Genomic DNA, 24,574 nt, shown 5'->3' on the forward strand with positions numbered 1-24,574 from the left:
CAGGAGCAATGCCTTCAGCCATGAATATCTGCCAGATGAAATTTCAGATTGAAATTGAAATTAAAAAAAAAAAAAAGCAGGGAGTCATTATTTAGAAAGATTTTTTTGTTGTTTGAAGACAGAACCCCCCCTTTAGACAACTGAAATAAAATTATAGTAAGTAAAAAAAAGGACTTATGCCCTTAATTTCAGGCACATTCTGCACAGGAAAAAGTAGCCATCTCATAAGATCTGTTTTTGGGCAGTGAAAACAAATCGCTTAGTAAGCTTCTCATCATTTTCAGTAGCTTTTCATTTGGGTGGTATGAGAGGTTAGAAGAAAGTTCCGGTCCCTGACATGACTGGTAAGTCTTGTCTGATGGGGAATTCATGTGGTCCCTTGCTAAGCTGTGTGACGCAGTGTGTAAATGCTTGATTAAGAGGAAAGTGCAACAGTAGAGGCCAGATAGGCAGTTGGGCAGACCTGGGTTCAGAATATGGCTGCGTTGCCTTGGGCTCCTTGATCTCTTCGTGCCTCAGTTTTTCGAGCTGTAAAATGGGGCCAATAATAGAACCTTCCCCGAAGGGCTGTCATGAAGTGACCATAATAATACGCATCAGTGTATGGCCAAGAAATGGGGGCACCAGGCAAAGCAAGTGGCTGCCATCCTTATGTTTGGTCTTTACGGGACTCCCTGAGGCAGATGGGGGTGTGGGCCAATCTGCAAGTTAGGAAGCAAGTAGGGGGTGGGTGCAGGGAGTAAAGGAAGGGCCCAGGGAAGAGACTGTACAAGTAGAGGCAGGTAAGAGGCATATTAAGGAGACCAGCATTGCTTGAGAAGAGGGAGAGACTGGGCTGGCTGGGTGTGGACCGGGTTATAGAGTCGGCGAACGTGACGTGGTGGAGGTCAGGCAGCGTTCAAAGAACTTGGATCAGGAAGACGATTGGAATCAATGATGCTCGAACATCAAACTGGCAGACGGATGAGAGAAAGGAGAGGGGTGGCAAGCTGTGGAGTGGGAAGGAGAGAATTTCTGCAGTCAGAAAACATTAATAAAGATACATATTCTCAGGAAAGAATTTGGAAAAGATAGGTGAATAGGAGAAAAAGAGCCACCTAAAATCCTGCCATGGTAACATTCCGGTATGTTTCCTTAGTAATATTTCTCAGTCAGCTCTGGCTCTTGCTCTGTATGTTTGTCTTAGAGGTGAGGATTTTTGTGTGCGTAACTTGATGGTGCTTTTCCTCTCACTTAATATCAGAACAAATACCTGTTTTTAACTTCTGTGACCCTCAGCCATGTTAGGAAGTGTTCAGGGTCGCATTTGTCGGATGTGAGGAGTGGAGGCGGGAGGTGAGACAAAGATAAGCTTTGGAGCCCTTCGCACAATCACCTCTTTCTGAGGCTCACTGGGTGCCAGGCCCTGTGTTAGTTCCTTTGCCGGGCCTGCCTTCTTCCTGCTCGGCTTCCCAACGCAGGTACCATCGTTATTCCCGTGTTAGAGATGAGGCACCAGAGGCTTACAACTTGCTAAGGTCACCCCACTCAAAAGAGTCAAAGCCATGTAGCCATTTTGTCAGTAACTCTGAACCCAGCAGATCTCTCAACTCCTAAAATCCTTCAAGAAAATGCTCTTAACGGCTCCCCTTGAGGAGGGACTTAAAGCCCCTGACCAATCGACCCATGGGACTGTTCCCTAATGGACTTGCTACAAGTTGCACTGTCAGTGCTCTAATGTGCGATGAGGCCGGTGGTGTGCATCGAGGACTAGCCTTGGCCATCGCTGACTCCCGCTGAAGCATACAGGCCTATCACTTTCGTTCTTGGGAATTCGGAAAAAATTGCCAGTGAAAGAAAAATAATATGAGAAAGTAAAAATTTCTCCTTGTAATGTGTGGGGTATAGGATTCCTTTTTATTCAGTCTGAAATATTTTCTTTGAGACTTGAGCATAGCAAGTCTGAACTGGGAAGGAAGGGACATAAGATCAGTTTATGAATTTGCCCACCCATTACGTGTTTGCTTCGTTCAGAAAAATAAGGAAAATGTGACATATATCATTTAATTTTTTTGTTTTGTTTACAATGCAGTACTTGTAAACACTGGAAGGTTATGTAGCAAAAGCAGAAATACAAATCTGGGAGCACTCTTAGGTGCGTGCGAGTTGCTCTCAATTTAGAAAGCTTTTAGAAACGAGGGTTGGCCCAACTTCAAGTGCGTTTCCTATACTTTTGAAATAGGTAAATAACCTTACTCTGGTGATCACCTTAAGAATCCAGTAGTTAAATAAGATGGTGATTATATAAACCCATATATATTAATGAAATGTCACAAAGACATCCCCTTTCCCCACAATAAAGCATGAACAGAGAACCTGATAGAATAGTCTAGTTAATGGTATTCTACCAATGTCACTTTCCTGGCTTTGATAATGCACTTGTGGTTAAGTAAGATCTCACCATTGCCAGGAGCTGGGTGACAGTTCCCCAGCACCTCTATTATTTTTATCATGTCTTATGAGCCTGTAATTGGTTCAAAATAAAAAATTTTTAAAAATCTATCAGCAGCAATCTGAACAATAATGTTCTATGTGTGGCAGAGATTCCTTAGCCATTAAGAATGAGGTGGATGTGTGTGTACTGATATGGGAAGAGGGAGGTCCGTTGTAGATTCTTGAGTGAAAAAAGCAAGTTGTGACCCCAATGTGTATTAGACTATTCGTTTTTGTAAGACAAAAAATCCCAAGCCGGGCTTTTACAATTAAAGCTGTATATTCACAGGATATAGACAAAAGTCTAAAAAGATAAACACCACAATGTTGACACTGGCAATTCCCTAGGAAGCGGGAATTGAGAGAGGGCATTCACATTTTACTTACTGCAAGGTGGATGGTTTGAACTTTTTTGTCCATAATAAGCATTTCTTATTAATATGTGTGTGTGTGTGTGTGCGCGCACGCACGCGCACACACACAAACACATATAGTTTATTTTGGGGGAGAGAGTGTGGGAGCAGGGGAGGAGCCCAGAGAGAGAGAGAGAGAATCCCTATAATGGTGTCTTCTAAATCACTTATTCTCCTTTCTGCCTCTTCAGTCCGTGCATTGGAGGCCTCTAATTTATTATGTATCTCATTTATCGCATTTTTTAATTCTTCATGCCTATTTTTATTTTCCATTCTGTCTATAGCCGTAGTTTCTTTGATGTCCCCTATGTTTTTTTCAAGCCCAGCTATTAATTTTACCATTATTATTCTAAAATCTTGTTCAGTGATGCTGCTGATATCTGTTTTGAGCAGTTCATTAGCTGTCATTTCTTCTTGTAGTTCTTTGGAGGAGAGGTCTTTCGTTTCGTCATTTTAGTTAGCTTTCAGGCTCTTGTTGGTTTTAAAGACCTGTTATGCTCTCTGTTTCTATGAGCGCTGCTATATCCAAGAAGACTCTTTGACTTTCCAGGGCCTATCCTTTCAGAGAGTGTTTTTTGAATGGTATCCCCTGGTCTCTCTTGTTGGGACCTTGGTTATTTTATTTTCCTATTCGTAGTGATATTTGGGACTCTCCACCTTGTGTACTCTAGCTTGTTCCTTGAGGTAACCCTGGAAAAGAAAACAGACAGACAAACACACAGGGAGCAGGAGCACACAAACGCACAGGCTAATTCAACTAACATGCAAAGCGAGAGGGAAAACGAAAAAGTTAAGAGAAAAGACGGAGGAGGGAGGGCGAATAATAGGGAGTATAAAATACATAAAAGGGTCAAAAAGGGGAAAAGAAAAGGAAAAAAGAAGAAAACCGATGGACAAAGAACAGTTTAAAGCATATACCTGGATTTCCCAGCTACAGTTAAATAGCCGTGTGTATGCAGTGCTGGTTGAGGAGCATAGAGAAAGAGAGAAGGCGGGGCGGGAAGAGGCACAATTGGAAATAGAATGAACAGGCAGAAGGGATAAGAAGCTTTTTTCAAAGAGGTAAAGGTAGAATATGGTTGGAGAGGTGAGAGAAGGGTGCTGGAATTATCCAGAGAAACTATATAGTCTAATTACTCCTGAGAGAAAGAGCTGAAAATGTCAGTAGGTGTAGAATTTACATTTACAGAATGGACTTGTGATTGTTTAAGCAAGCTGGTGACCAGAGTTAATCAGGTCAGTGTTCTGGGGAAAAAAGAGAGAAAAGAGAAAGAAGAAGAAAAAAAGAAAGAGAAAAAAAAGGAAAAAACAAAAAAAGGAAAAAAAAAAGAAAAAAGGGAGGAGGGCACCTCTCAGGCAGGGATGGGCGTGGCGGGATCCAATGCCTCAGGCGGGAGCTCTGCCTTGGCGGTTGTGGGGAGGAGAGTGACGGTGCTCCAGTCCCTTCTTGAAGCAAGCGCTGCTCCGAGAGAGAGAGAATCCCAAGGAAGCTCTGTGATCTCAGTGTGGAGCCTGACCTGGGGCTGGATCTCACGACTGAGAACATGACCTGAGCCAAATTCCAGAGTTGGACGTTTAACCAACTGAGCCACCCGAGTGGCCCCAATTTTTATAGTTTTTTAAAAAAAATCAAATATATAAATAAATGAAATGTAGGGGCCTTTTGAGTCTCCTGTGTCTTCCAACCTCTGATGTGTGTGTGTGTGAGCTAATATGCTGACCGGCACATTTTCATAGTTCATCCCAGCCAGCAGGCTTGTTTTGATCTCAGTCTGCTTTGAACTATTGGTCATCTTATTCTTGCCAAAGATAATCAATCCTGTCACTTCTCAGAAGAAATGTATAACCAGACAGACCTGTCTGGGATCCAGATAGTTGGGCTCCCTGGACACTTGTGGGCATTTTCTATATTCCTATATTATAACAGAGCTTTTAAACATTTTTAAGCCACAATTTTAAGCTACATTTTTAATGCATTTGTATCCTTTGAAAAAGAGAACTTTTGAAGCACTTTTAATGGCCAGGATGTTTTGTCCATATGTTGGCATTTGCCATAATTCATCTTTTCAAAGGGCATGGGCCAAGAGCTCTCGTGTGTGTGTGTGTGTGTGTGTGACAGAGAGAGAGAGAGAATAAGTCACACAAGGGAGAGAAAGAGAAAATAAGCCACACAAAGGCATGGTTTTTTGTTTGCCTCACTGCCTTGTCCCCAGTGCCTAGAATAGTACTTAGTGTCTTAAAGTTTTCCCATAAGTAGGTATTGAGTGATTATTTGTGTGTCTTGGGCAGTGTCAGTGTGATAATCATAACGAATTTCTTTCTCAATCTTATCCAGAAACCACTTTGATACTGGTCTTCAAGAATGACTTTTCAAGTATAAATATCCCATGAGAGGGTTAGGGAAGCCATTTGTGACACTGGCAAGTTTATCATCAGCTGAGATGCTTCTGAACGTAAGAAAAACACCTGACTGACCCTACAAAAATAATTCAGGGTATTCTCTGACGGAATAGGTACAGGCCATGGGCAAGGCAGTTTCTGTCCATGTCGCCGTCATCCTCAGATAGCAAAGTGGTTGCAGCCATTCCAGTCATCACATCCAGACGTGGCAGCATACAGAGACAGAAAGATGAGGAGCCTTCAGTTCCTTGGGTTCCTGTTGAAGAACAAGGAAACCTTTTCTTAAAAGTCCCATTTCAGCAGCCAGAAATGGGTCATGTGTCAGTTGTCAAAACCCCTATTAGCAAAGGGAATGAGACCACTGTGATTGGTTTGGACCTGTGCTAATTTGCTCCGGCTGTGTCTGAATCCATTCCGGCTATTATAACAAAATACCCCAAACTGAGTGGCTTGTCAGTAACAGGTATTTATTTCCCACGATTCTAGAGCTGGGAAGTGTAAGATAAGACACCGACAGATTTGGGGTCTGGTGAAGGTCAGCTTCTTGGTTCGTAAATGGCTGTCTTTGCTATGCCTTCATGTGGCACAAGATACAAAGGAGCTTTCTTGGTCCACTTTTATGAGGGTATTCCATTCGTAAGAGCTCCAGCCTCATGACCTAATCACCTCTTAATATCCTCACTTTGGGAGTTAGGCCGTCATTTGTACCATAGCAGGTTGCCAGAACAGACTGGATGGCTTAAACAACAAAAATTTAGTTTCTCGGGGCATTTGGGTGGCTTAGTTGGTTAAGTGTCCAACTTTGGCTCAGATCATGTTCTCGAGGTTCATGGGTTTGAGCCCCGCTTTGGGGTCTGTGCTGACAGTTCAGAGCCTGTAGCCTGTTTCAGATTCTGTGTCTCCCTCTCTCTCTCTCTCTCTGCCCCTCCTTTGCTCATGCTCTGTCTCTCTATCTCAAAAATAAGTAAATATTAGAAAAAAATTTTTAAAAAATTTTTATTTTCTCACAGTCCTGGAGGCCAGAAGTCCAAGATCAAAGTGCTGTCAGTGGTGGTTTCTCATGAGCCTTGCACTACCTTCTCACTGTCCTCACATGGTTGTTTTTCTGTGCATGTGTGTTCTTGGTCTATCTTCCTCTTATAAAGACACCAGTCCCCTTGGATTAGGGCCCCACTCATTATTTCTCATTAATTATGTCTTTAAAAGCCCTACCTCTATATGCAATCACGTTGGGCTTTAGGGCTTCGGCGTAAGAATTTGGAGGGGACCTAACTCAGTCCATAACAGGACCATACCTGATAATTGTGGTGCAGAGACAGAAACCTGAATGAAGTCAGGGTTCTGGGGCATGGCCAGTATCTCCATAATCAGCTTTCACCTTAATTATTCAGGCAACACTAGGACACAAAGGGACACATCTGGAAGGGGTGCGGTTGCACTGAAGAAAACCGGGGACCAGACTCTAAATCTTGTTTCTACCACTTACCAGGAAGTGGCTTAAAGTCAAAGTATCTGAGCTTGGACTTTGTCTTCTGTGAAGTGGGGATGACTTAGGTGGGCCTCCCCAGGCTATGTGAGGCATAAACAAGACGAGGCAGGGGCATTGCTTAGCCGGGCACCTGGTGAGTGCTCTATGTCCAGGCTGCTGTTATTCTGTCCTTAGTCCTACTTTGACCTTGTCTGTGCCATTCAAAACTTTCCCCAAACCACTGACCTAAAGGATATCTCTTCCATTGATTTTTTTTCCTTTTTTTTAAGAACAGGCACTCTTTGATTAGAAATACGTAATTGTCTTAAGATAGCTCTAAAGCCATTAACGGTATTCCAGTGAGCAAAACATTTACTTCCTTTTGGAGGAAGTATATGCCTCAAAACCTGTTGGGAGGAAAAGTGATGAAGAGCTTAGCCTTTGGTGCCAGGCTGCCTGGGCCACGTCTGGCCCGCGGTAGCCCGATGTGTCATCTTGGTCCAAGCAGGCCCCTCAGTGCCACATGGCTCGGTCTCCCACCTGTGCAGCGGGAGAGTAGAGAGCCTGCCTCGGGGCTGGTTGTGAGAGGGGAGGTCATGAATGCGCAGTGCATCTCACCGTGGATTGTGGGTGCTAGCAAATTCTCAGTGAAATGGGAAGGAACTGGGGGGCATCCCAGGAGAGGTGGAGAGTTAAGAAACTTCCATTCTCATTGGTGTGTAGAGTGCAGGAGACCCCTCAGCATCCTGTAGTAATCCTGCACGTGGGAAGGCAGCACTTGTGTCCGCTGGCAAAGGGGGAGGAGACCCAGGCCTCACTAAGTCAGGCGACTGGCCCAAGGCCCCAGTGTTGGTAGTTGGTGAGACTGGATTTGAACCCAGATGTGCCTGATGCCCGGTCCTTAGCTCTTATCCATGATATTTAGTGCCGTACAGTTGAATTCCTTCCCGCTCCCACCTCCCTATCTGCGCCAGGCACCGCGAGTTCTGGAAATGGGCATGTGGCTACATCTGTTTCAGAGCATTACTTTGGAGATGTCTTTGTGAGAAAGGTTTCAGATTCTCCAAGCTCATGACTTTCATTATTATTTTTAATTAGGCCCTGCTAACTGAGATGATGGAGAGATGCAAGAAACTAGGAAACAAGTAAGTGTTTTAAAAATTATAAAACATGGGTCTGGAAATGGATGTTGGTTGATTTTTTTTTTTTTTTTTTTTTTTTTTTTTTGAGCTTGGCATGCTCACATGGGCAAGGGGGCCAGCAGAGCGGCAGGAAGACACGGAGGTCAGGAAACTAGAGTCTGATCACTTTCCGATGCCTGACTCAACTCTTTCTCAGCTTTGTGAACTTGGGTCACTTACTTGAGCTCTCTGTGCCTCAGTCTCCTCATTGGTGAAATGGGTTTCATAATAGTCCTTGCTTCTTGGGGCTGTGGTAAGTGGAAGGGTCGAGATAAACTCCATCTTGCTGTCTTCTAGACACAAGAGGTTTCCCCTCTGTTCTTTCTGTGGTCAATGTCCCTAAGTCACATGTCCTAGAACAGTGCTTTTATATATTTGCAACTTGGATCAATACTGTTACTTAATGTTTAGTTTTATTAGTGCACCATGCTCGGTTTGTGTCTGTTTAAATGGATGTGATTGCTCACTGTCCATCAATCCCTCCATCCGATTCAACATTTATTGAGTTCCAAATATGTACAGAACACTGTCTTAATCTCTAGAGGTTGCCTTTTAAAATTCTTTTCCAGCCTTACCATTAAAGAGCTTTCATTCATCTTTCCCACAAACATATGTGCTTAAAATTAAAGCGACTTTTATTAAGGGGAAGTTCTGCTGACGCGGGGCGTGTGTGTCTTGCAGCGCCTTGCTGTTGAATTCTGTGATGTCCGCTTTCCGGGCCGAGTTCATCGCCACGAGGTCCATGGATTTCATTGGCATGATTAAAGAGTGTGATGAGTCGGGTTTCCCCAAGGTAGGCTCCTGACCTATGCCCAGTGGGAGAACAGGTAGCCACTGTTGACCCGATAGCTCACGAGGGAGAGGCTCCTGTGTGTGGGGTAGCTTGGGCCAACAGGGAAAACAGCCCCTCTTTCTGAAAAACGCGATGGAAGGTGAGTTAGTGATTGGGATTGTTAGACACATGTAAGTTGCTGCCCGCGAGTCCTAAATCTTTCGAATTAGCTCACTATGAAGTATTTAGGAAAGGCATGGTCTTCCATTTTTGAAAATGTGCCTTCACTCGTGATTTATGAAAAGCTCTGTCCAGGAGAATGTTGTGTCTCACAAATCAGAGCCAGCTCTTGGTTTTGAGTGTCTCACTCTAACTTGTATGTCGGGCTGCGGTAGAACTTGAGGAAGATGTCCTTGAAGATTAGCCCTGTGAGGAACTAAGGGTTACAGCCTTTTCCTCTAAGCCTCAAGGTGCTCTGATTTAAAATCTCCAGTATTGTGATGGTTTGCTACTCTTTTTGTTTCCCCCCAGCATCTCCTTTTTCGCTCACTGGGGTTAAATTTAGCCTTGGCTGACCCTCCTGAGGGTGATCGACTCCAGATTCTCAATGAAGCTTGGAAAGTTATCACTAAGTTGAAGAATCCACAGGTGGGTGGCCATTCAACCTCAGATAGACTGCTGTTTGTCCAAGTTTGGCAGTGTATTCTTTCTTTAAAAAAAAGAGATCTTTTCACTAATCCAACATCTGAGTTTTTGTTTTAAAAACTAATACTATTTTAAATTATTTTTGTTAACCTGTAGTGGAGAATTGATAACTCTAAAGATGTATTTCTTTGATTTTTCTATCCTAATTACGTCTAAATCTTTAGTCTTCAAGATGTAGTAAAAGTGTAAAATTAGAACTATTTGAAACTTTGAAAGACCTCTGCTCTGACTTTGCAAACAGCATCCAAAGTGCAGCTGTCTATAGTATTTGCATTTGGAAATGTCAACTGACTAGGATATTCTTAAATGGAGGATCAGCAGTCAAACCTATAATTAGCAAAAGGGAATCGTAATTGTTGCCCTTAGAGACTTGGAAGGATGAACCCACTGCTGTTAGGTGCTGGGACGCATGCAGCGATGGCCATGGTCTTGCAGGGCTTGGGTTTCATGTCGCACCGTCCTTGTAGGCCACACACCAGCTAGTTATGTGGCCGCCACTGGGTAAATGGCCCTGCCCGCCTTTGGCTGAAGGACCAGCTGGGCAGACTTCACCGCCTCTCGAACCGTTTCTCTCCTGCCAGCAGCATGTCTTAGCTCAGCTGCTGTAACAGTTCCACAGGCCAGGTGGCTTCCAAACAACAGAAATTGATTTCTTGCACTTCTGGAGTCTGCACGTCTGAAATCGGGGACACCATGGTCAGATTCTGTTGAGGGCCCTATTCTGGATTGCAGACTGCCAGCTTCTCCTTAGGTGGAGAGGGTGATCTGGGGTCCATTTTATCAGGGCATTAATCCTATTCATGAGGGCTCAACTCTCATGACCTCATCACCTCCCAGAGGCCCCACCTCCTAATGCTGTCACACTGCAGGGCTGTGACTCTCAACATATGCATTTTGGACACAAGCATCTAGTCTAGAACACAGCAAATAATTGAATATGGGTGTGTAGCATTCGACAGTCATTTACTGAGAAGGAAATATTGGAGTTCAGCGATAACCCTCTTATCAGTCACCGCATTTACAATAGTGTATTGAGAATACCAATCCAACTTAGAAAAATTAGAAGCTTGTTTACCAAGTCACATACCTACGTTAAGTTGAGCAAAACCGTCACTTAACTTGAGCTGTTGAAATTCGCTCTTTAACTTGAGTAACTAAACAGCTTGTTAAGGATGCGGAAGTCCAAATTCTCTGGGCCGGTGGGGCCTGTACCTGATTGCTTCAAAGCAACCTTGCATCGAAAGCCCACATGAATGGTTTTCTTTAGTCTTCAACTTCATCAAAGCCTCATTAAGTTTACCTTCTCAGCTGGCTTTTCTTGTGTGAATGGCATAACTATTTTCTTCCCTCCCATTAAAGTGTCAGAACAGAAGAGATACACTTGCAGACTTTATTTTTCCTCAAGCATTTTGTTTTCACATGAATGTTTCCCCGGGCAGGCAGCTCTGTTTAGCATTTAACTGCTGTTTCCGTGACCACCCCACTGTCTCTCTGTGGGTCCCCACCCCCACTTGAATCTAACACAGGATTTCCTACCTAAAATCTTGAGTGTTTTCTTAACCTTTATATGACCTGTACAGCATCTCTCTGTCAGAAAAAGATTATATTTTAAAGGCAGGAAGACTGTTTTTTTCCTCAGAACCTGGAAAAACCACATTTTTTTTTTTTATGAGTAGAGTCACTCAGCTTTTTTTTTTTTTTTTTTTAATTTTTTAATGTTTATTTATCCTTGAGAGAGTGAGAGAGACAGAGAATGAGCAGGGAAGGAGCAGAGCGAGAGAGGGACACAGAATCTGAAACAGGCTCCAGGCTCTGAGCTGTCAGCACAGAGCCCGACACAGGGCTCGAACCCACGAACCGTGAGATCATGACCTGAGCTGAAGTCGGACGCTCAACCGACTGAGCCACCCAGACGCCCCTGGAAAAACCACATTTAAGCAAAGCTGGCTGGACTCTTCAACCAGATCCACGGTCGGTTTCTCTGTTGAGGTGTGGCCAGGACTCCTGACTTTAATCTCCCCTGCCCTTCAGTATTTCCCGGATTTCTATCTTGGCCCAAGTAGCTATTCAGGAATGAAAGTCTAGTTAGTTTCAAGCAGCTTCTGTGTTTCTATAACTTATGCCTCTTGATAGATCAGTGGGCCAGACTTTTCTGTCATGGAATTCTTATCACTGTCATCTCATGATTATCGGAGCCCTTGAAGGGATTTGCATGTGATGAGCTTTCACTCTAAGATCAGCCATGGTGTTCCTGTTATAAAAACATCTTTACTTTTTCCCTAGGACTACATTAACTGTGCCGAGGTGTGGGTGGAGTACACCTGCAAGCATTTCACGGTATGTGTGCCTAGGGGATTGTTTTTGGAAGCATTATGGGGTTTTTTGTTTCTTTGATTTTTAAAAAATGTTTATTTTTGAGAGAGACAGAGTGTGAGCAGGGGAGGGGCAGAGAGAGGGGGAGACACAGAATCCAAAGCAGACTCCAGGCTCTGAGCTGTCGACAGAGAACCTGACATGGGGCTCAAACTCAGGAACTGCAAGATCATGACCTGAGCTGAAATCTGACAACCGACTGAGCCACCCAGGTGCCCCTGGAAGAATTATGTTTTTATTCGTGTTTATAATAATGAATAAGGCTATCATAGGCATTAAGACATTTTACAGTGATAATTGTCCTTAATTTATAAAAATTGCATCCTTTACACTGTAGTGTCGTGGAGCATTGATATGTGTACTGTAACAAAAGTATTCTGCTCACGTGCAAATTGGGAGGTGCTCCATTACCAAGTGAAGCAGTTTCTTCCCCACAAGACACCTTTGATGCTTACACTGTAAAGCACATTGTGACTTTTCTTGGGGGTCCAGTAAGTAGCGTTTCCCAAACATATTTGACATAGGTGTAATTTTTTTCTAAGCAAAGGTACTTCTTTCCCTGTGCCCAGACTAGAGCCCCAGTCTGGGAAATTCTGTTCCTGTCAAATAGCAGAGACTTTAGAAGCAGGCGGGACTGAGTTCAAATCCTGTTGCCAGAATGCTTATTTTCATCAGTTGGTGAAAACTGAAGTCTAGCATACATGCAGAAGAATGCATGTATTGTGAGTTTGCTACCTCATCTTCAGAAAGTACTCCCCATATGATCATGGTCCATATCAAGAAGTAGGGACTAAGCCCCGCAAGCTCCTAGTCGCGGCCCCCAACCTATGGAGGCCCCCATCTTGCCCTCTACCTTGATAGATTTGTTTTAGCCTCGTTTTAAACATTACATAAAGCTGGTCTGTTGACTGTGTTTCTTTTGTCCAATTTTTGTTTTATGCTTTATTTTGGAAATTTCAAACATGATTTCCCTTATAATCCTCACCCAGAAATGATGAGCTTGTGACAAGTCTTGTCTCATTTATATCCTTACCCCTGGATTATTTTGAAGCGAATCTCAAACCTTGTCTTTACCTGTCAGTTTTCAGCACATATATCTAAAATATAAGATTCCCTTAGTCTTGTCCCAACCAAAAAATTAATAATGAATAAAAAAAATCAGTCACTGTTCAAATTTCCCCAATTGTCTTTTTTTTTTTTTTTTTTTTAGAATATTGTTCATTCAGGATTAAAATAAGGCCCATATATGTGGTAGACTCCTAAGGGTTCTTTTAAACCATAAATTCTCTCTCTTTCCCCTCTCCTGCTCCCGTCCCTTTTTATCCTCCGTGATTTACTTGTTGAAGAATCTGGGTCTTTTGTCCTGTAGAGCTTCCCAGTCTGGACTGACTAGTTGCATCTCGTGGTTGTGTCCACCGTGTTCTTCTGTCTGTATTTCCTGTCAGTGGGCAGTTACTTCTAGAGACTTAACCAGCTTCAGAGTAGATTTTCTTTGCACTGTGGGTGCTGGTTTGCTACCTCCCCTGGGAGGCTCCTGGTGTCTGGTTTTCTCCCTACAATGTGGGCAGCCGCTGAAGCTCATTGCATCTAACCGTTTTGTAGGGGCTGCAGATTGATGATACTTGGAATTATTATCAGCTCTTCTTTGTTTATTAGCTGGGATACTTGTGGAAAGAGGACCTCCTCATTATCAGGTATTTGGTTGCCTTGAAGGGCAAGTTTGTACAGAAAAAGGCAGGATTGATGCTGGTTTTCCTCCTCTACTGATTTTATTTATTTATTATTTTTTTTTAATGTTTTATTTATTTCTGAGAGAGAGAATGTGAGAGAAGGGCCAGAGAGAGAGGAAGACACAGAGTCTGAAACAGGCTCCAGGCTCTGAGCTGTCAGCACAGGGCCTGACGCAGGGCTTGAACCCACGAACCATGAGATAATGACCTGAGCCGAAGTTGGACACAACCCACTGAGCCACCCAGGCGCCCCTCTCCTCTTCTAGTTTTAGAATAAGGATTTGATTCCTCAGCATCCCCAAAGGTGATCAGTGAGTAGTTGTTGGTGTCTTTTATGGGTTTAAATATACTTGAATTACATTATTCTTGCTGATGCTCATTTGTCCCCTCTTTGTCCACTGGGTACCTCTTCAAGTGGCAACCGAGTCCATCTGACGTGCTCTCCATAGTCTTTAATGCCCTCCTTGCTTTCTGTTGTAAGATGTTCCAGCTTCCCTGGCATATTTCCAATCCCAGCTTCAGAATCACCACTAAGCTAAGTCACTTAGCTTGCCTGAGCCTCCACTTATCACCTGTGAAATGGGAATAATCCTGTCCATGCCAAGGAGTTGAATGAGCATTAAGTGAGAGAGTAAATATAATGACAACTATTTAGATGACAAATATCTGTGATCCAGAAACCTTAAATAACAAATACTGGGCACTTTACCTGTGAGCTGTGCAGCCTCACAGACACCTTGCCAGGGGGCTTTACTCTTCCACTTTTCTGGACCACAGGTCAGCATACCTTTTCTGTGGAGAGCCAGATAGTAAATACTTGATGCTTAGTGGCTCAGACCATCTTTGTCACAAGTATCCAACTCTGTCATTGTATATGAAGGCAACCACAGACAATATGAGTGAGCACAGCCGTGTTCCAAGGAACTTTATGCACACTGAAATTTGAGTCTCATAATTTGGGTCATGAAATATTCTTTTGGTTTGAATATAAAAAATCATTTTTAGTTCATGAGCTGTACCAAAATAGGCACAGGGCTGAATTTGGGCTGTGGTTGGCTGACCCCTGATAGAGGTGATAGAGGTAAAGTGGACATTAAGGTCACCCAGTTTGTAGGGGCTGAGCCTGTGCACTTCCCATAATGCCTTGGTGCTCCAGCCAGTGCCTGGGGTGCAGCCTGGACAGGCAGGCAGAAAGTGGCACGGCCAGTGTCACCAGCACCTAGGGGAAGCTCCATTACTTTTGAAAACAACGTTTTGGTCCTGACCTGGAGTAAAAGTAGTTACCTTCAGGGCTGTGATAGAGGTAGGACTTCTCCCCTTCCATTATTTCCTGCAGAGCATTTGAAACTATTTCCTGGAAGGTATGTGATATATTCTGAAGTGATTAGTCCTTTCCCCTGGAAAAATGGTCAGCGACTGCCTTTCAGTGTCGAACATAGGTTTATTTTCCCTACTTAGAAACGAGAGGTGAACACCGTTTTGGCTGATGTCATCAAGCACATGACTCCAGATCGTGCATTTGAAGACTCCTACCCTCAGGTAACAGATTTGCTTTTCTCATTTCCACACTGTTAAGAATTTTATTCTGTTGAGAGACTCTTGAATGCTGAGAACAAACTGAGGACTGATGGGGGTGGGGGGGTGGGGGGAGATGGGCATGGAGGAGGGCACTTGTGGGGATGAGCACTGGGTGATATATGGAAACCAACTTGCCAATAAACTATTTATTAAAAAATTTTTTATTCTGTTGGGTCAAATAGGCATGTTGCATGGATGAGGCTTTAAAGTCAAATAATCCTGTGTTCGAATCCTAGCTCTGCCATATCCTCGCCGTGTATGCTTTACTCAGTTACTTGTTGTACCTCAGTTTCCTTACCTATAAAATGGGAATAATAGTCCTACACTCAGAGTGGTTGTGAGGATTAGATGAGCTGTGATATGGGATCCTCTGGCACATGTGCTTGGCACCAGTAAGTAAAGGGCCTCGGTTTTCCAGTTAAACTAACTTTTTATTTGGAAATAAGGTCCAGCTTCTTGGAAAATTGAAAGAGTAGCTCAGAGAACTCCCATTACTCTTTACTCACATTCACCAACTGTTAACATTTTTCATGTTTGCTGTATCATCATCTTGTGTACACACACACATAAATATGTGTGTACATTTTTTCTGACTCCTTTGAGGATACGTTGCATACATCATGCTCCTTGGCCTCTGAAGAATTCAGTGAGTATTTCCTAAGAATAAGGACATTCTCTGTGTAACCACAATTTGGGAATCGACTTCAGGGAGTTTAATATTTTCCTAGTGTCGACACCACAGTCCCTACTGCAGTTTTGTCAGTGGCCTCGGTATTATGTTGTTGATAGCAGATTTTTTCCCCCTCCAATACAGAACCCAGCGAAGGTTCATTTAAAGTAACTTTTGGGGCGCCTGGGTGGCTTAGTCGGTTAAGCGTCCAACTTTCGCTTGGGTCATGATCTCACGGTTCGTGGGTTCGAGCCCCGCGTCGGGCTCTGTGCTGACTGCCAGCTCAGAGCCTGGAGCCTGTTTCAGTCTGTGACTCCCTCTCTCTCTGACCCTCCCCTGCTCACGCTGTCTCTCTCTCTCTCCTAGAAATAAATAAAACATTAAAAAAAATTAAAAAAAAAAAAAATAAAGTAACTTTTGACCTGACTAATAATTTATTTTTTTATTTATAATGTGATGTTCTGACACTTATTGCCTGTGATCAATTTCTAACTTCACATAATATAAGAAAATTAATTACACATTCTTGTAAGAAGTTTAGAGTTGTAACATTTTGTTAAGAATGTTTTTACCATTTGCAAATTAAAATAGTTTATCATTAGAATTTATTGAGTAGGCACTGACTACCTGACATTTTTCTAGATTTAATGAAAATAATATATAGTTACGCATAGCAGGCTCTTGGTAAGCATCCTTGAATGAATAAAGCATGTAGGGGAAAGGTCATAACCTTTGTGGGTTGTCAAGATCTTGGGTGCAGATGAACACTGAGACGGATTAGAATTTTTGTTGAGGAATATCTGGTAAGACCTTGATCCTAGGGACCCATTTAAGTCAAGACTTTAACACAATAATTTTACTGTAGTCCATTTCTAAGAAAGAGAGGAATAATTTCACTGTACTACTCTGTCATATCTAGAAGCAGCATATAAAAGATACCCGGGGATCAGCCTGCATTCCGGACAGCCAGCTATATGAGTTGCAAGCTCCTTGTCTTAAGCGATTTAAATAAATGATTTAAACAGCAATGTTTTTAGTATAAACAAAACTACTCCTCAGTGAATTCTCTCTTCCTGACGGTAGCCAGGGGCAAGGGTTTATATTTTTCTTCAAAAGAGCACCTCTGTGGTTCTCCCTGTCAACAGGACTGAATGCATCTCAGGGTGAGGGGTGGTGGACATCAGCACCTGGATATCTGGGGCCGACCTTACAGACTGTGCCACCATCCTCAGATAGTGAGTGACATGGCCTTTGACTCCACCAGCAAACTCAATTCATTGCCTCTCGACAGAAGTAGTCTGGAAACACAGGGCCATGATGGGCTAGAACAGAGGTCTATGAACGATGACCCATAGGCCATCTGTAATGTAGCCCACCACTTGTTTTTGTGAATAAAATTTTATTGGAACCAGCCATGTCACATTAAGAAACCTGAAACTCGGAGCGCCTGGGTGGCTCAGTCGGTTGGGCGTCCAACTTCGGCTCAGGTCATGAGCTTACGGTTCGTGGGTTCAAGCCCCGCATCAGGCTCTGTGCTGACAGCTAGCTCAGAGCCTGGAGCCTGTTTCAGATTTTGTGTTTCCCTCTCTCTCTGACCCTCCCCTGATCACACGCTGATCACACTCTCTCTCTCTCTCTTTCACCCCCTCTCCCTCAGAAATAAATAAAACATTAAAAAAAGAAAATTAAAAAAAAAGAAGCATGAAATTTCATGGGGTCTGTGGAGAATTAGCTCACCTCAGGTCTGGGTTAGGAAAGGTACATAGTGAGCCTGAAATACTTTCCGGTACCAGAAAATGAGAAAGGACTCACCAAAACCTGATAGGGGTAGGGCAGATGAAAAGGGCAGAGGAGCAGCTTAGAAGGGACTCTCACAAGCCCCTAATTGGAGCACCAGAAGAAAGAAGGACAGTATTGGATTATAATCCATTGAGTAAGGTAGGAATCCAGGGGTCCATCCTTGTGATGAGTAGATACGTGACGGGAAAGGCGGGCACGGGATGCTAAGACTTGGGGAAGAAATGATAGAGTTGAAAGATCACTGTTAGCAACCGTCACAGTAAAGACCAGAATCTTCATTTTTCGAGCAAGAATCCTCAATGGATGCTAAATCTAGGAGAGTTTGAGGAGGAAGCAAGGTATTTTCATATCTCAAAGGGTCTTCCTAAAATGAGCATTAATCGCAAAGGAAAATTAGTGACTGTACAGTGGAGACCTGAGACAGGCATTGACCTGCTAACCAGAATTCCTGTCACTGGTGAGGAGCAAGTGGATGTCATATGCCTGCAGGTAGGGTACCGTGAGAAAGACACAGCGTCATCTATGTGGCACTGGCATTGAGAGTGCATGACTCAACTTAGTCATGAGGAAACATTCTTCATGCCCAAATTGAGGAGCATTCTATGAAGTAGTTGACCTGTATTCTTCCAAAATACCATCGTCCTGAATGGCACGGGCTCAGGAGCTGTTCCATATTAACACAGCCTAAAGGGCCATGAAAATGAAATGTACTGCATGATTCGGGACTGGACCCCGTATTGAAGAGAGGGAAAAATAAAGCTGTGGAGAACATATTGAGCTAGTCGACATGATATGGTTATGGATACTAAGAGTAGATAAAAGTCTTTAATTACATCAATGTTAACTTTTGTGTCTTTGATAACAGCATGTGAATACTCTCAGAATATGATTATTAGGAAATACAAATGAAGCATTAAGGGGTGAAGGACCTGATAGATGTAGTCTACTCTTGTGGTTCAGGAAAAAGAATAATACGTCTTATGTACAGTGATAAGGCAAAATATTAAAAATTGGTGAACTTGGGTAAAAAGAACATAGGAGTTCTCTACTCTTCTTTCAAGTTTCCTGCAAGGTTGAAATGATTTCAAAATAAAAAGTTAAAAAATGTGCATGCGTTGTGTATTTACAAAAATAAAAATAGAATGGTAAAAGTTAAAATATATGCATGCATTGTGTGTTTATGAATTCAGCCATTGAGCTGGGTAGATGGATTGGTTAGGAGGTAAACCACGTGTAGCAAAATGTTAGTCATTGTAGATTCTACGTGGTGAGCGAAAGGCTGTTTGTTATCTGTTCTTTGACTTTTCTTTGTTTTGGCATCTTCGTAATGAAATCATGAAGGACTTCAAAATCTGTCTTTTTAAATTAGGAGAGATGCCTTATGTGTGACTTCAGTATTTTAAAAATGTTGCGCTTTAAAGGGATTCGTTGCAGTAGATAGGGTTTCAGAAACTGTTCTCTTACCCTGCTCTGCCTGGGCACATTGTCACAAGTTTGGCAGGCTTGTATATTGTCTTTTGCTTGACCTAGTAAGCTACTTAATTATGAAATGGAGCCTCGTACCTCTTAATATTCTATTGTTAGACCAAGAATAATTTTCTTTGCAAATGATTTAAGCAGCAGCGTGCTCGAACCCACGAACCGTGAGATCATTACCTGAGCTGAAGTTGGACACTTAAATGACTGAGCCGCCCACACGACCCTCTCTTCTTGACAGTAGTCAGGGGCAACGGTTTATATTTTCCTTAGAGCACCTCTGTGGTTCTCCTTGTCAGTAGAACTGGGTGCATCTCAGGGTGAGGGTGGTAGACATCAGTACCTGGGTGTCTGGGGCTGACCTTTCAGATTGTGCACCATCCCTGGGTAGTAAGTGACATGGTCTTTTACTCCACCAGCAAAGTCAGTTCATTGCCTCTCCGTAGAAGTAGTCAGGAAACACAGGGCCATGATGGGCCAGAACAGGGGTCTGTAAACTATGACCCATAGGCCATATGTAATGTAGCCCACCACCTGTTTTTGTGAATAAAGTTTTATTGGAACCAGCCACACCCACTTGTTTCCATGTTCTCTGGGGCTGCGTTTGAGCTTGAAGAGCTGAGTTAAGTGGTTGTGATGACTCTGTGACCCTTTGAAGAAGTTTGCCCACCCCTTGAATATTCATAGCTGCCTTTAATGGAGAGCTTTCCGAGGACACCCACGACACTGCTCTAAGCACTTTACAGGAACTGTCGCATTTAATCCTCACAGTGAGCAAGACACTGCTTTGCTCTCCATCAAAGACGATGAGGCTAAGCAGTGGCTTCCCCAACATTGCGGAGTAAGATGGGCAAACCCAGACTAAGACAGCGCCTAACCTACCCCAGTAATCCCCCTTTCCTGAGTGATCCAGGGTTCCCTTATTGTAATTATAATTTCAAATAGTGGAATAGGGTTGCCTTTTAAAAATATCTGAATTTTATTAAATAAGATGTGTTTTCTGTGTGGTTTTGCAGCTTCAGTCAATAATTAAGAAGGTGATTGCCCACTTCCACGATTTCTCTGTTCTCTTCTCAGTGGTAAGTAACGTGCCTTTCTTACCTTCGGAAATCTGGTTCTGAGTCAGAGGTTCGCTTGGTGTCCCTGGAGAAAAGAAATGCTTAACAGTTCCTTTTATAAAGTGGTTAGGTCTAAACAACTTCAGTATTTACGGCATAACAACTTAATCAGCGTTTGAAAAATTAGTACCCAGACTGAAAGAAAAATACTATCTGTATTTCTTCCATGACTCACTGATGGGATGTATGCCTGTCTTGAGCACCACACAGCTTCTCAAACTTGGAGTCAGACTGGACATTCTCTTCCTCATTTCCTCTTCCACACTGATTTCCATAGGTTACTTCATATCACACGTGCAGTCTAGCATTGAAACTACGAAATACGTTGAACTAATAGTTGTCTCAGTGTCTGACAGAGTTGAGGTTTTCCTGTTTTCCCTCAAACTTTCAAATACCCTGCGGTGCCCCCTTCATGTTTGCTGGGGTGCCCTGGGTGAGCACAGATCTAGGGGGTCCTCTTTCCTCCCACTCCTCGCTCTTCCAGTCTCCATTCATGTACACTCACAGGAGTGTGCTTGCTTTTTCATGAAAAATAGAACTTGTTATTTTGTGGACATTTGCCATACTCTTCAAGCACTTTGCTGGACCTTGGCCTGCATTGTCTGTACCATTTCCACAGCACTGGTGGGAAGTAGGAGCACTTAGGATTCCCACTTAACAGATGGGATGCTGGAGGAATGGGAGTAACATGAGTGAGGTTGCATAGTTAGTAAATGGAAGAGCCAGGATGTGGAGGTCACTCTGAACAACTGTTCTTTTTCTGGTCAGTACAGTCGTAAAAAAGACTGAAGCCCACCTTGTGTTGTGTTTTCTGGAAAAGCCCAAGGTCATCTAAAGCTTGCCAGATGGTTCCCAAAATGTTAACTGGTCCCAGCCCTGACGCCCTGGGAGCATGTAAGTGGTTTAATGGTACTGGGTCCTCTCCCTGCTCTCAGGGGAGTCCCCTTCTGACCTGCCTTAGAGAGAGATGAACGACTTTCTCCATTTTGACCTTCAGAGAAAAAGTGACCCACAAATTCCTCCCGGTAACTTGTGTAGACTGCATGTAGAGTACTTTATTTTATTTTATTTTTAGGAAAAATTTTTGCCGTTTCTGGACATGTTCCAGAAAGAGAGTGTGCGGGTGGAGGTTTGCAAATGCATCATGGAAGTCTTTATCAAGTAAGTGTAACATGGAGTAATCGGGAGCTGGGATTCCCAATGCCCTTGTGAAACCTGTTGTTAAGGAATTGGTTTGTGTACTTTGGAAGGCTAATGACGTGTATGTATTTAACATCTAAGATAACACTGAGAGGAAAACCACATTAAAAGGAGCAGTCATGATAGAAGCTTGTAATTAGTGCCTAAGAAGACAGAGTAAGTAAGAAGCATTAGCTGGAGCCCAGCTATCACCTACATTGTATTCTGATGTGCGTTTGGAAGGAGCAGTCCATTAATGAACTACTTACGGAGTAACATTTTAAAAGATAAAAATAAAGTCATATTGATCAAGGTCTCAGGGCTAGAAAGCTTTCCATCTTCAACGTTCATATTTGTGATCAGTTTTCATATTTAATTGCTTTCCTTTTGTTGACTGATCTGTGTTTTCCCCAAACTGCCATATTGCTGGCAGAACATAAATTGATTTTAGGTGGTACATGGAGGAAAGATTTTGGTTTTGATTTTTTTTTTAATGTTTTTTAAAAATTTATTTCTGAGAGAGAGAGAGCGACAGCATGAGCAGGGGGAGGGTCAGAAAGAGAGGGAGACACAGAATCTGAAACAGGCTCCAGGCTCTGAGCTAGCTGTCAGCACAGAGCCCGACGTGGGGCTTGAACCCACAAACTGTGAGATCATGATCTGAGCCAAAGTCGGATGCTTAACCAACTGAGCTATCCAGGCACCCCTGGTTTTGATTTTAAAAGTTGTAAATTTAGGGGCACCTGGGTGGCTCAGTCTTGGTTAAACGTCCGACTCTTGATTTCGGTTCGGGTCATTTCTCTCAGTTTGTCCATTTGAGCCCTGCATCAGGTTCCGCACTGAGGTTGCTTGTGATTCTCTCTCCCTCTCTCCCTCCCTAGCTCCCTCCCTCTCTCCCTCGCTACCCTTCTCCCCCGCCCCTCCCCTGCTCATTCTCTCTCTCTCTCAAAATAAATAAAACTTAAAAATATATAAAAGTTGTATATTTAAGTTAAGTTATATTAGGTAATATATAATTAGTTTAATTGGTGTTTTCATGTATTTTTTAGGACAAGGTTAAGTTTAAAAAGTTAAAGTTGCTCTAAAGATTAATACATAGATACGGCAAAATAAAATGTGTTAAGATGGTACTTAAACTCAGTTTGGAAAACTGAGTTAGGTGTTGCTTGAATAATGTTTTTTTTTTTTAATGTTTTATTTGTTTCTAGGAGAGAGAGACAGCGTGAGCAAGGGAGGGTCAGAGAGAGAGGGAGTGACAGACTCTGAAACAGGCTCCAGGCTCCGAGCTGGCAGTCAGCACAGAGTCCGACGCAGGGCTCGAACCCACAAACTGCGAGATCATGACCTAAGCAAAAGTCGGACGCTTAACCGACTAAGCCACCCAGGCGCCCCTGAATAATATATTTTTAAGCTTTCCTTGTGTTGTTTTCCTAAAAGATTAATTCCATATGCTTGGAACAAATATACATACTTTCCTCACATAAATACTTGTTACAAGACCTTGTCTTTCTATATTACTTGAGAAGCCAAATTAATAATTTTGCCTGGCACTTAACACAGTTAAGTTAGACCTATTGTAGACTGCCTTAGAGGGTTCAAGAAATACATAAAAAAAAAAACAAAACAGGTTTGCCCACTTCCTGACTTAGGAAATGCAGCAGTTTTACCATGATTTTGTAGGATTTACCATCATTTTAGGAGAAGTTAGAATATATGTAGAAAAGCAAACTTGTTATTGAAAGAAGAATTAAGAGAAAAACAGGACATTGCCCATTACGTGTTCAGTGCCAGCTGGGTCATTTGCTATTTCTCAAATATGTGCAGCTGAGAAACTGAATCCATGTTTTCATTGCTGCGAGTGGAGATGGCTTTTACTGTTGTCTTTAAATGTCTTCTAGGCATCAGAAGGAGCCCACAAAGGACCCAGTCATTCTGAACGCCCTTCTGCACGTGTGTAAGACCATGCATGACTCTGTGAAGTAAGCCACGCTTAAGGCTGAAACCTAACATGGATTGGGTCTTAATACCATGTAAATAGTACACTGGGGAATTACTGCTCTAAGCTGCCACTGTGAACAATATTATTTTATGGGGTCGATTAAAATTCGTGCTAATGAGGACGTTCCAGCCCAGGAGAACAGAGAGGCTGAGGGTAACCTTCCCAAGAACGTGAGATGGCAGATGTTTTTACAAAGGGATTTCTGTTGAGAGGAAAAGGCTGGTTTCATCCAAGTGAACTCAAACTCCATGTCTCCTGGAGGCTTGAGAGCGGCAGTTTGGGGAGTAATGAGTTCACTCACCCAGTAACATAGGCTTCAAATTTCTTTCTCATTATTAGCCAGCTATTTGAAATTCAAATAAAATGGCTTATATTCCTTACATGAAGGGCTCTACTTGTTCAGTAGACTTGAGGCCCAGTCCTGTCCATCGATTGGCCTTACCTTTGGGTCAAAGGCCAAATTATCACTCCTTTGCTTTCTAGTTTTTCCACCCTTATGTGTTTCCATTTGGTTGTGTTTGAAGCAGTTCCTGCTTATTTGTGGCTTAAAATTTAGTCCCCAAAGGATTTTTAAAGCACAGCAGCTTGATTCACTGGAAACTACTCTAAGAATTGAGAAAATGATTTTGGAACGTAACCATCAACAGGATGAATTATATTTCTTTTTTTTTTTTTTTCTTCTGAAATTTGGAGTCTTTGTTTTCATGGCTTTGTGTTTGCAATCTCATGAAGAGTTATAAAAATAAATATATCAAGACTTCATAATAAATGGAACCAATGAACTTTTTAGTTGAGCAAAAGTAGAAATACAGGCACAAAACACATCCAGAAAGGCACTCTTGTTGGTAGGATGCTGGGTTTTAGCTTCAGTAACATGGCAAGTTTATTTCTCTCATGTTAAAGGTGTAAGACCAGAAGGTTGGGGTAGGGTAGCTCTGCTTTAGAACCCCAGCCAGGTTCCTACTGTCTCATGGCTCTGCTTTCCCTCTGGGATCTTGTTCTTGTCTTCCGGGGTGGCATCAGCAGGCTTACCTCCACCATGGCCATGTACAGCCCGTGGGCATTGCTGGACAGAAGGCTCACCACCACTTGTCCTCATATCCCATTGGCCAGAACTGTCATGTGGTCACACCCAGCCACAGAGGAGGCTGGGAAATGGAGTCCCAAAGAATGAAAGGGACATTACTTTGTTAACAGATGGTATGCAGTCTTTGCCAGTACTTTCCCTTAGAACGAACCA

The 24,574-nt window shown here is 42.9% G+C and overlaps 1 protein-coding gene across 4 annotated transcripts in view; it reads left to right on the top strand.

Annotated features, from left to right (window-relative positions):
- VPS35L (VPS35 endosomal protein sorting factor like) overlaps positions 1–24,574 on the top strand; it is a 118,919-nt gene that overhangs the window by 52,058 nt on the left and 42,287 nt on the right. For 3 of the 4 annotated variants that reach the window (XM_039255889.1, XM_039255891.1, XM_039255890.1), the window contains exons 15-22: positions 7,852–7,898; positions 8,616–8,727; positions 9,238–9,354; positions 11,695–11,748; positions 14,973–15,053; positions 20,055–20,117; positions 21,232–21,317; positions 23,234–23,314. In XM_039255889.1, coding sequence (XP_039111820.1) covers positions 7,852–7,898; positions 8,616–8,727; positions 9,238–9,354; positions 11,695–11,748; positions 14,973–15,053; positions 20,055–20,117; positions 21,232–21,317; positions 23,234–23,314 — 641 coding nt within the window. The remainder of the gene's footprint in view (positions 1–7,851; positions 7,899–8,615; positions 8,728–9,237; positions 9,355–11,694; positions 11,749–14,972; positions 15,054–20,054; positions 20,118–21,231; positions 21,318–23,233; positions 23,315–24,574) is intronic. The other variant, XM_039255892.1, reaches the window with a different exon arrangement.

Source organism: Hyaena hyaena, unplaced genomic scaffold, assembly GCF_003009895.1.
Source record: "Hyaena hyaena isolate Hyena2069 unplaced genomic scaffold, ASM300989v1 scaffold_550, whole genome shotgun sequence".
In the NCBI taxonomy this organism is placed as follows: Eukaryota; Metazoa; Chordata; class Mammalia; order Carnivora; family Hyaenidae; genus Hyaena; species Hyaena hyaena.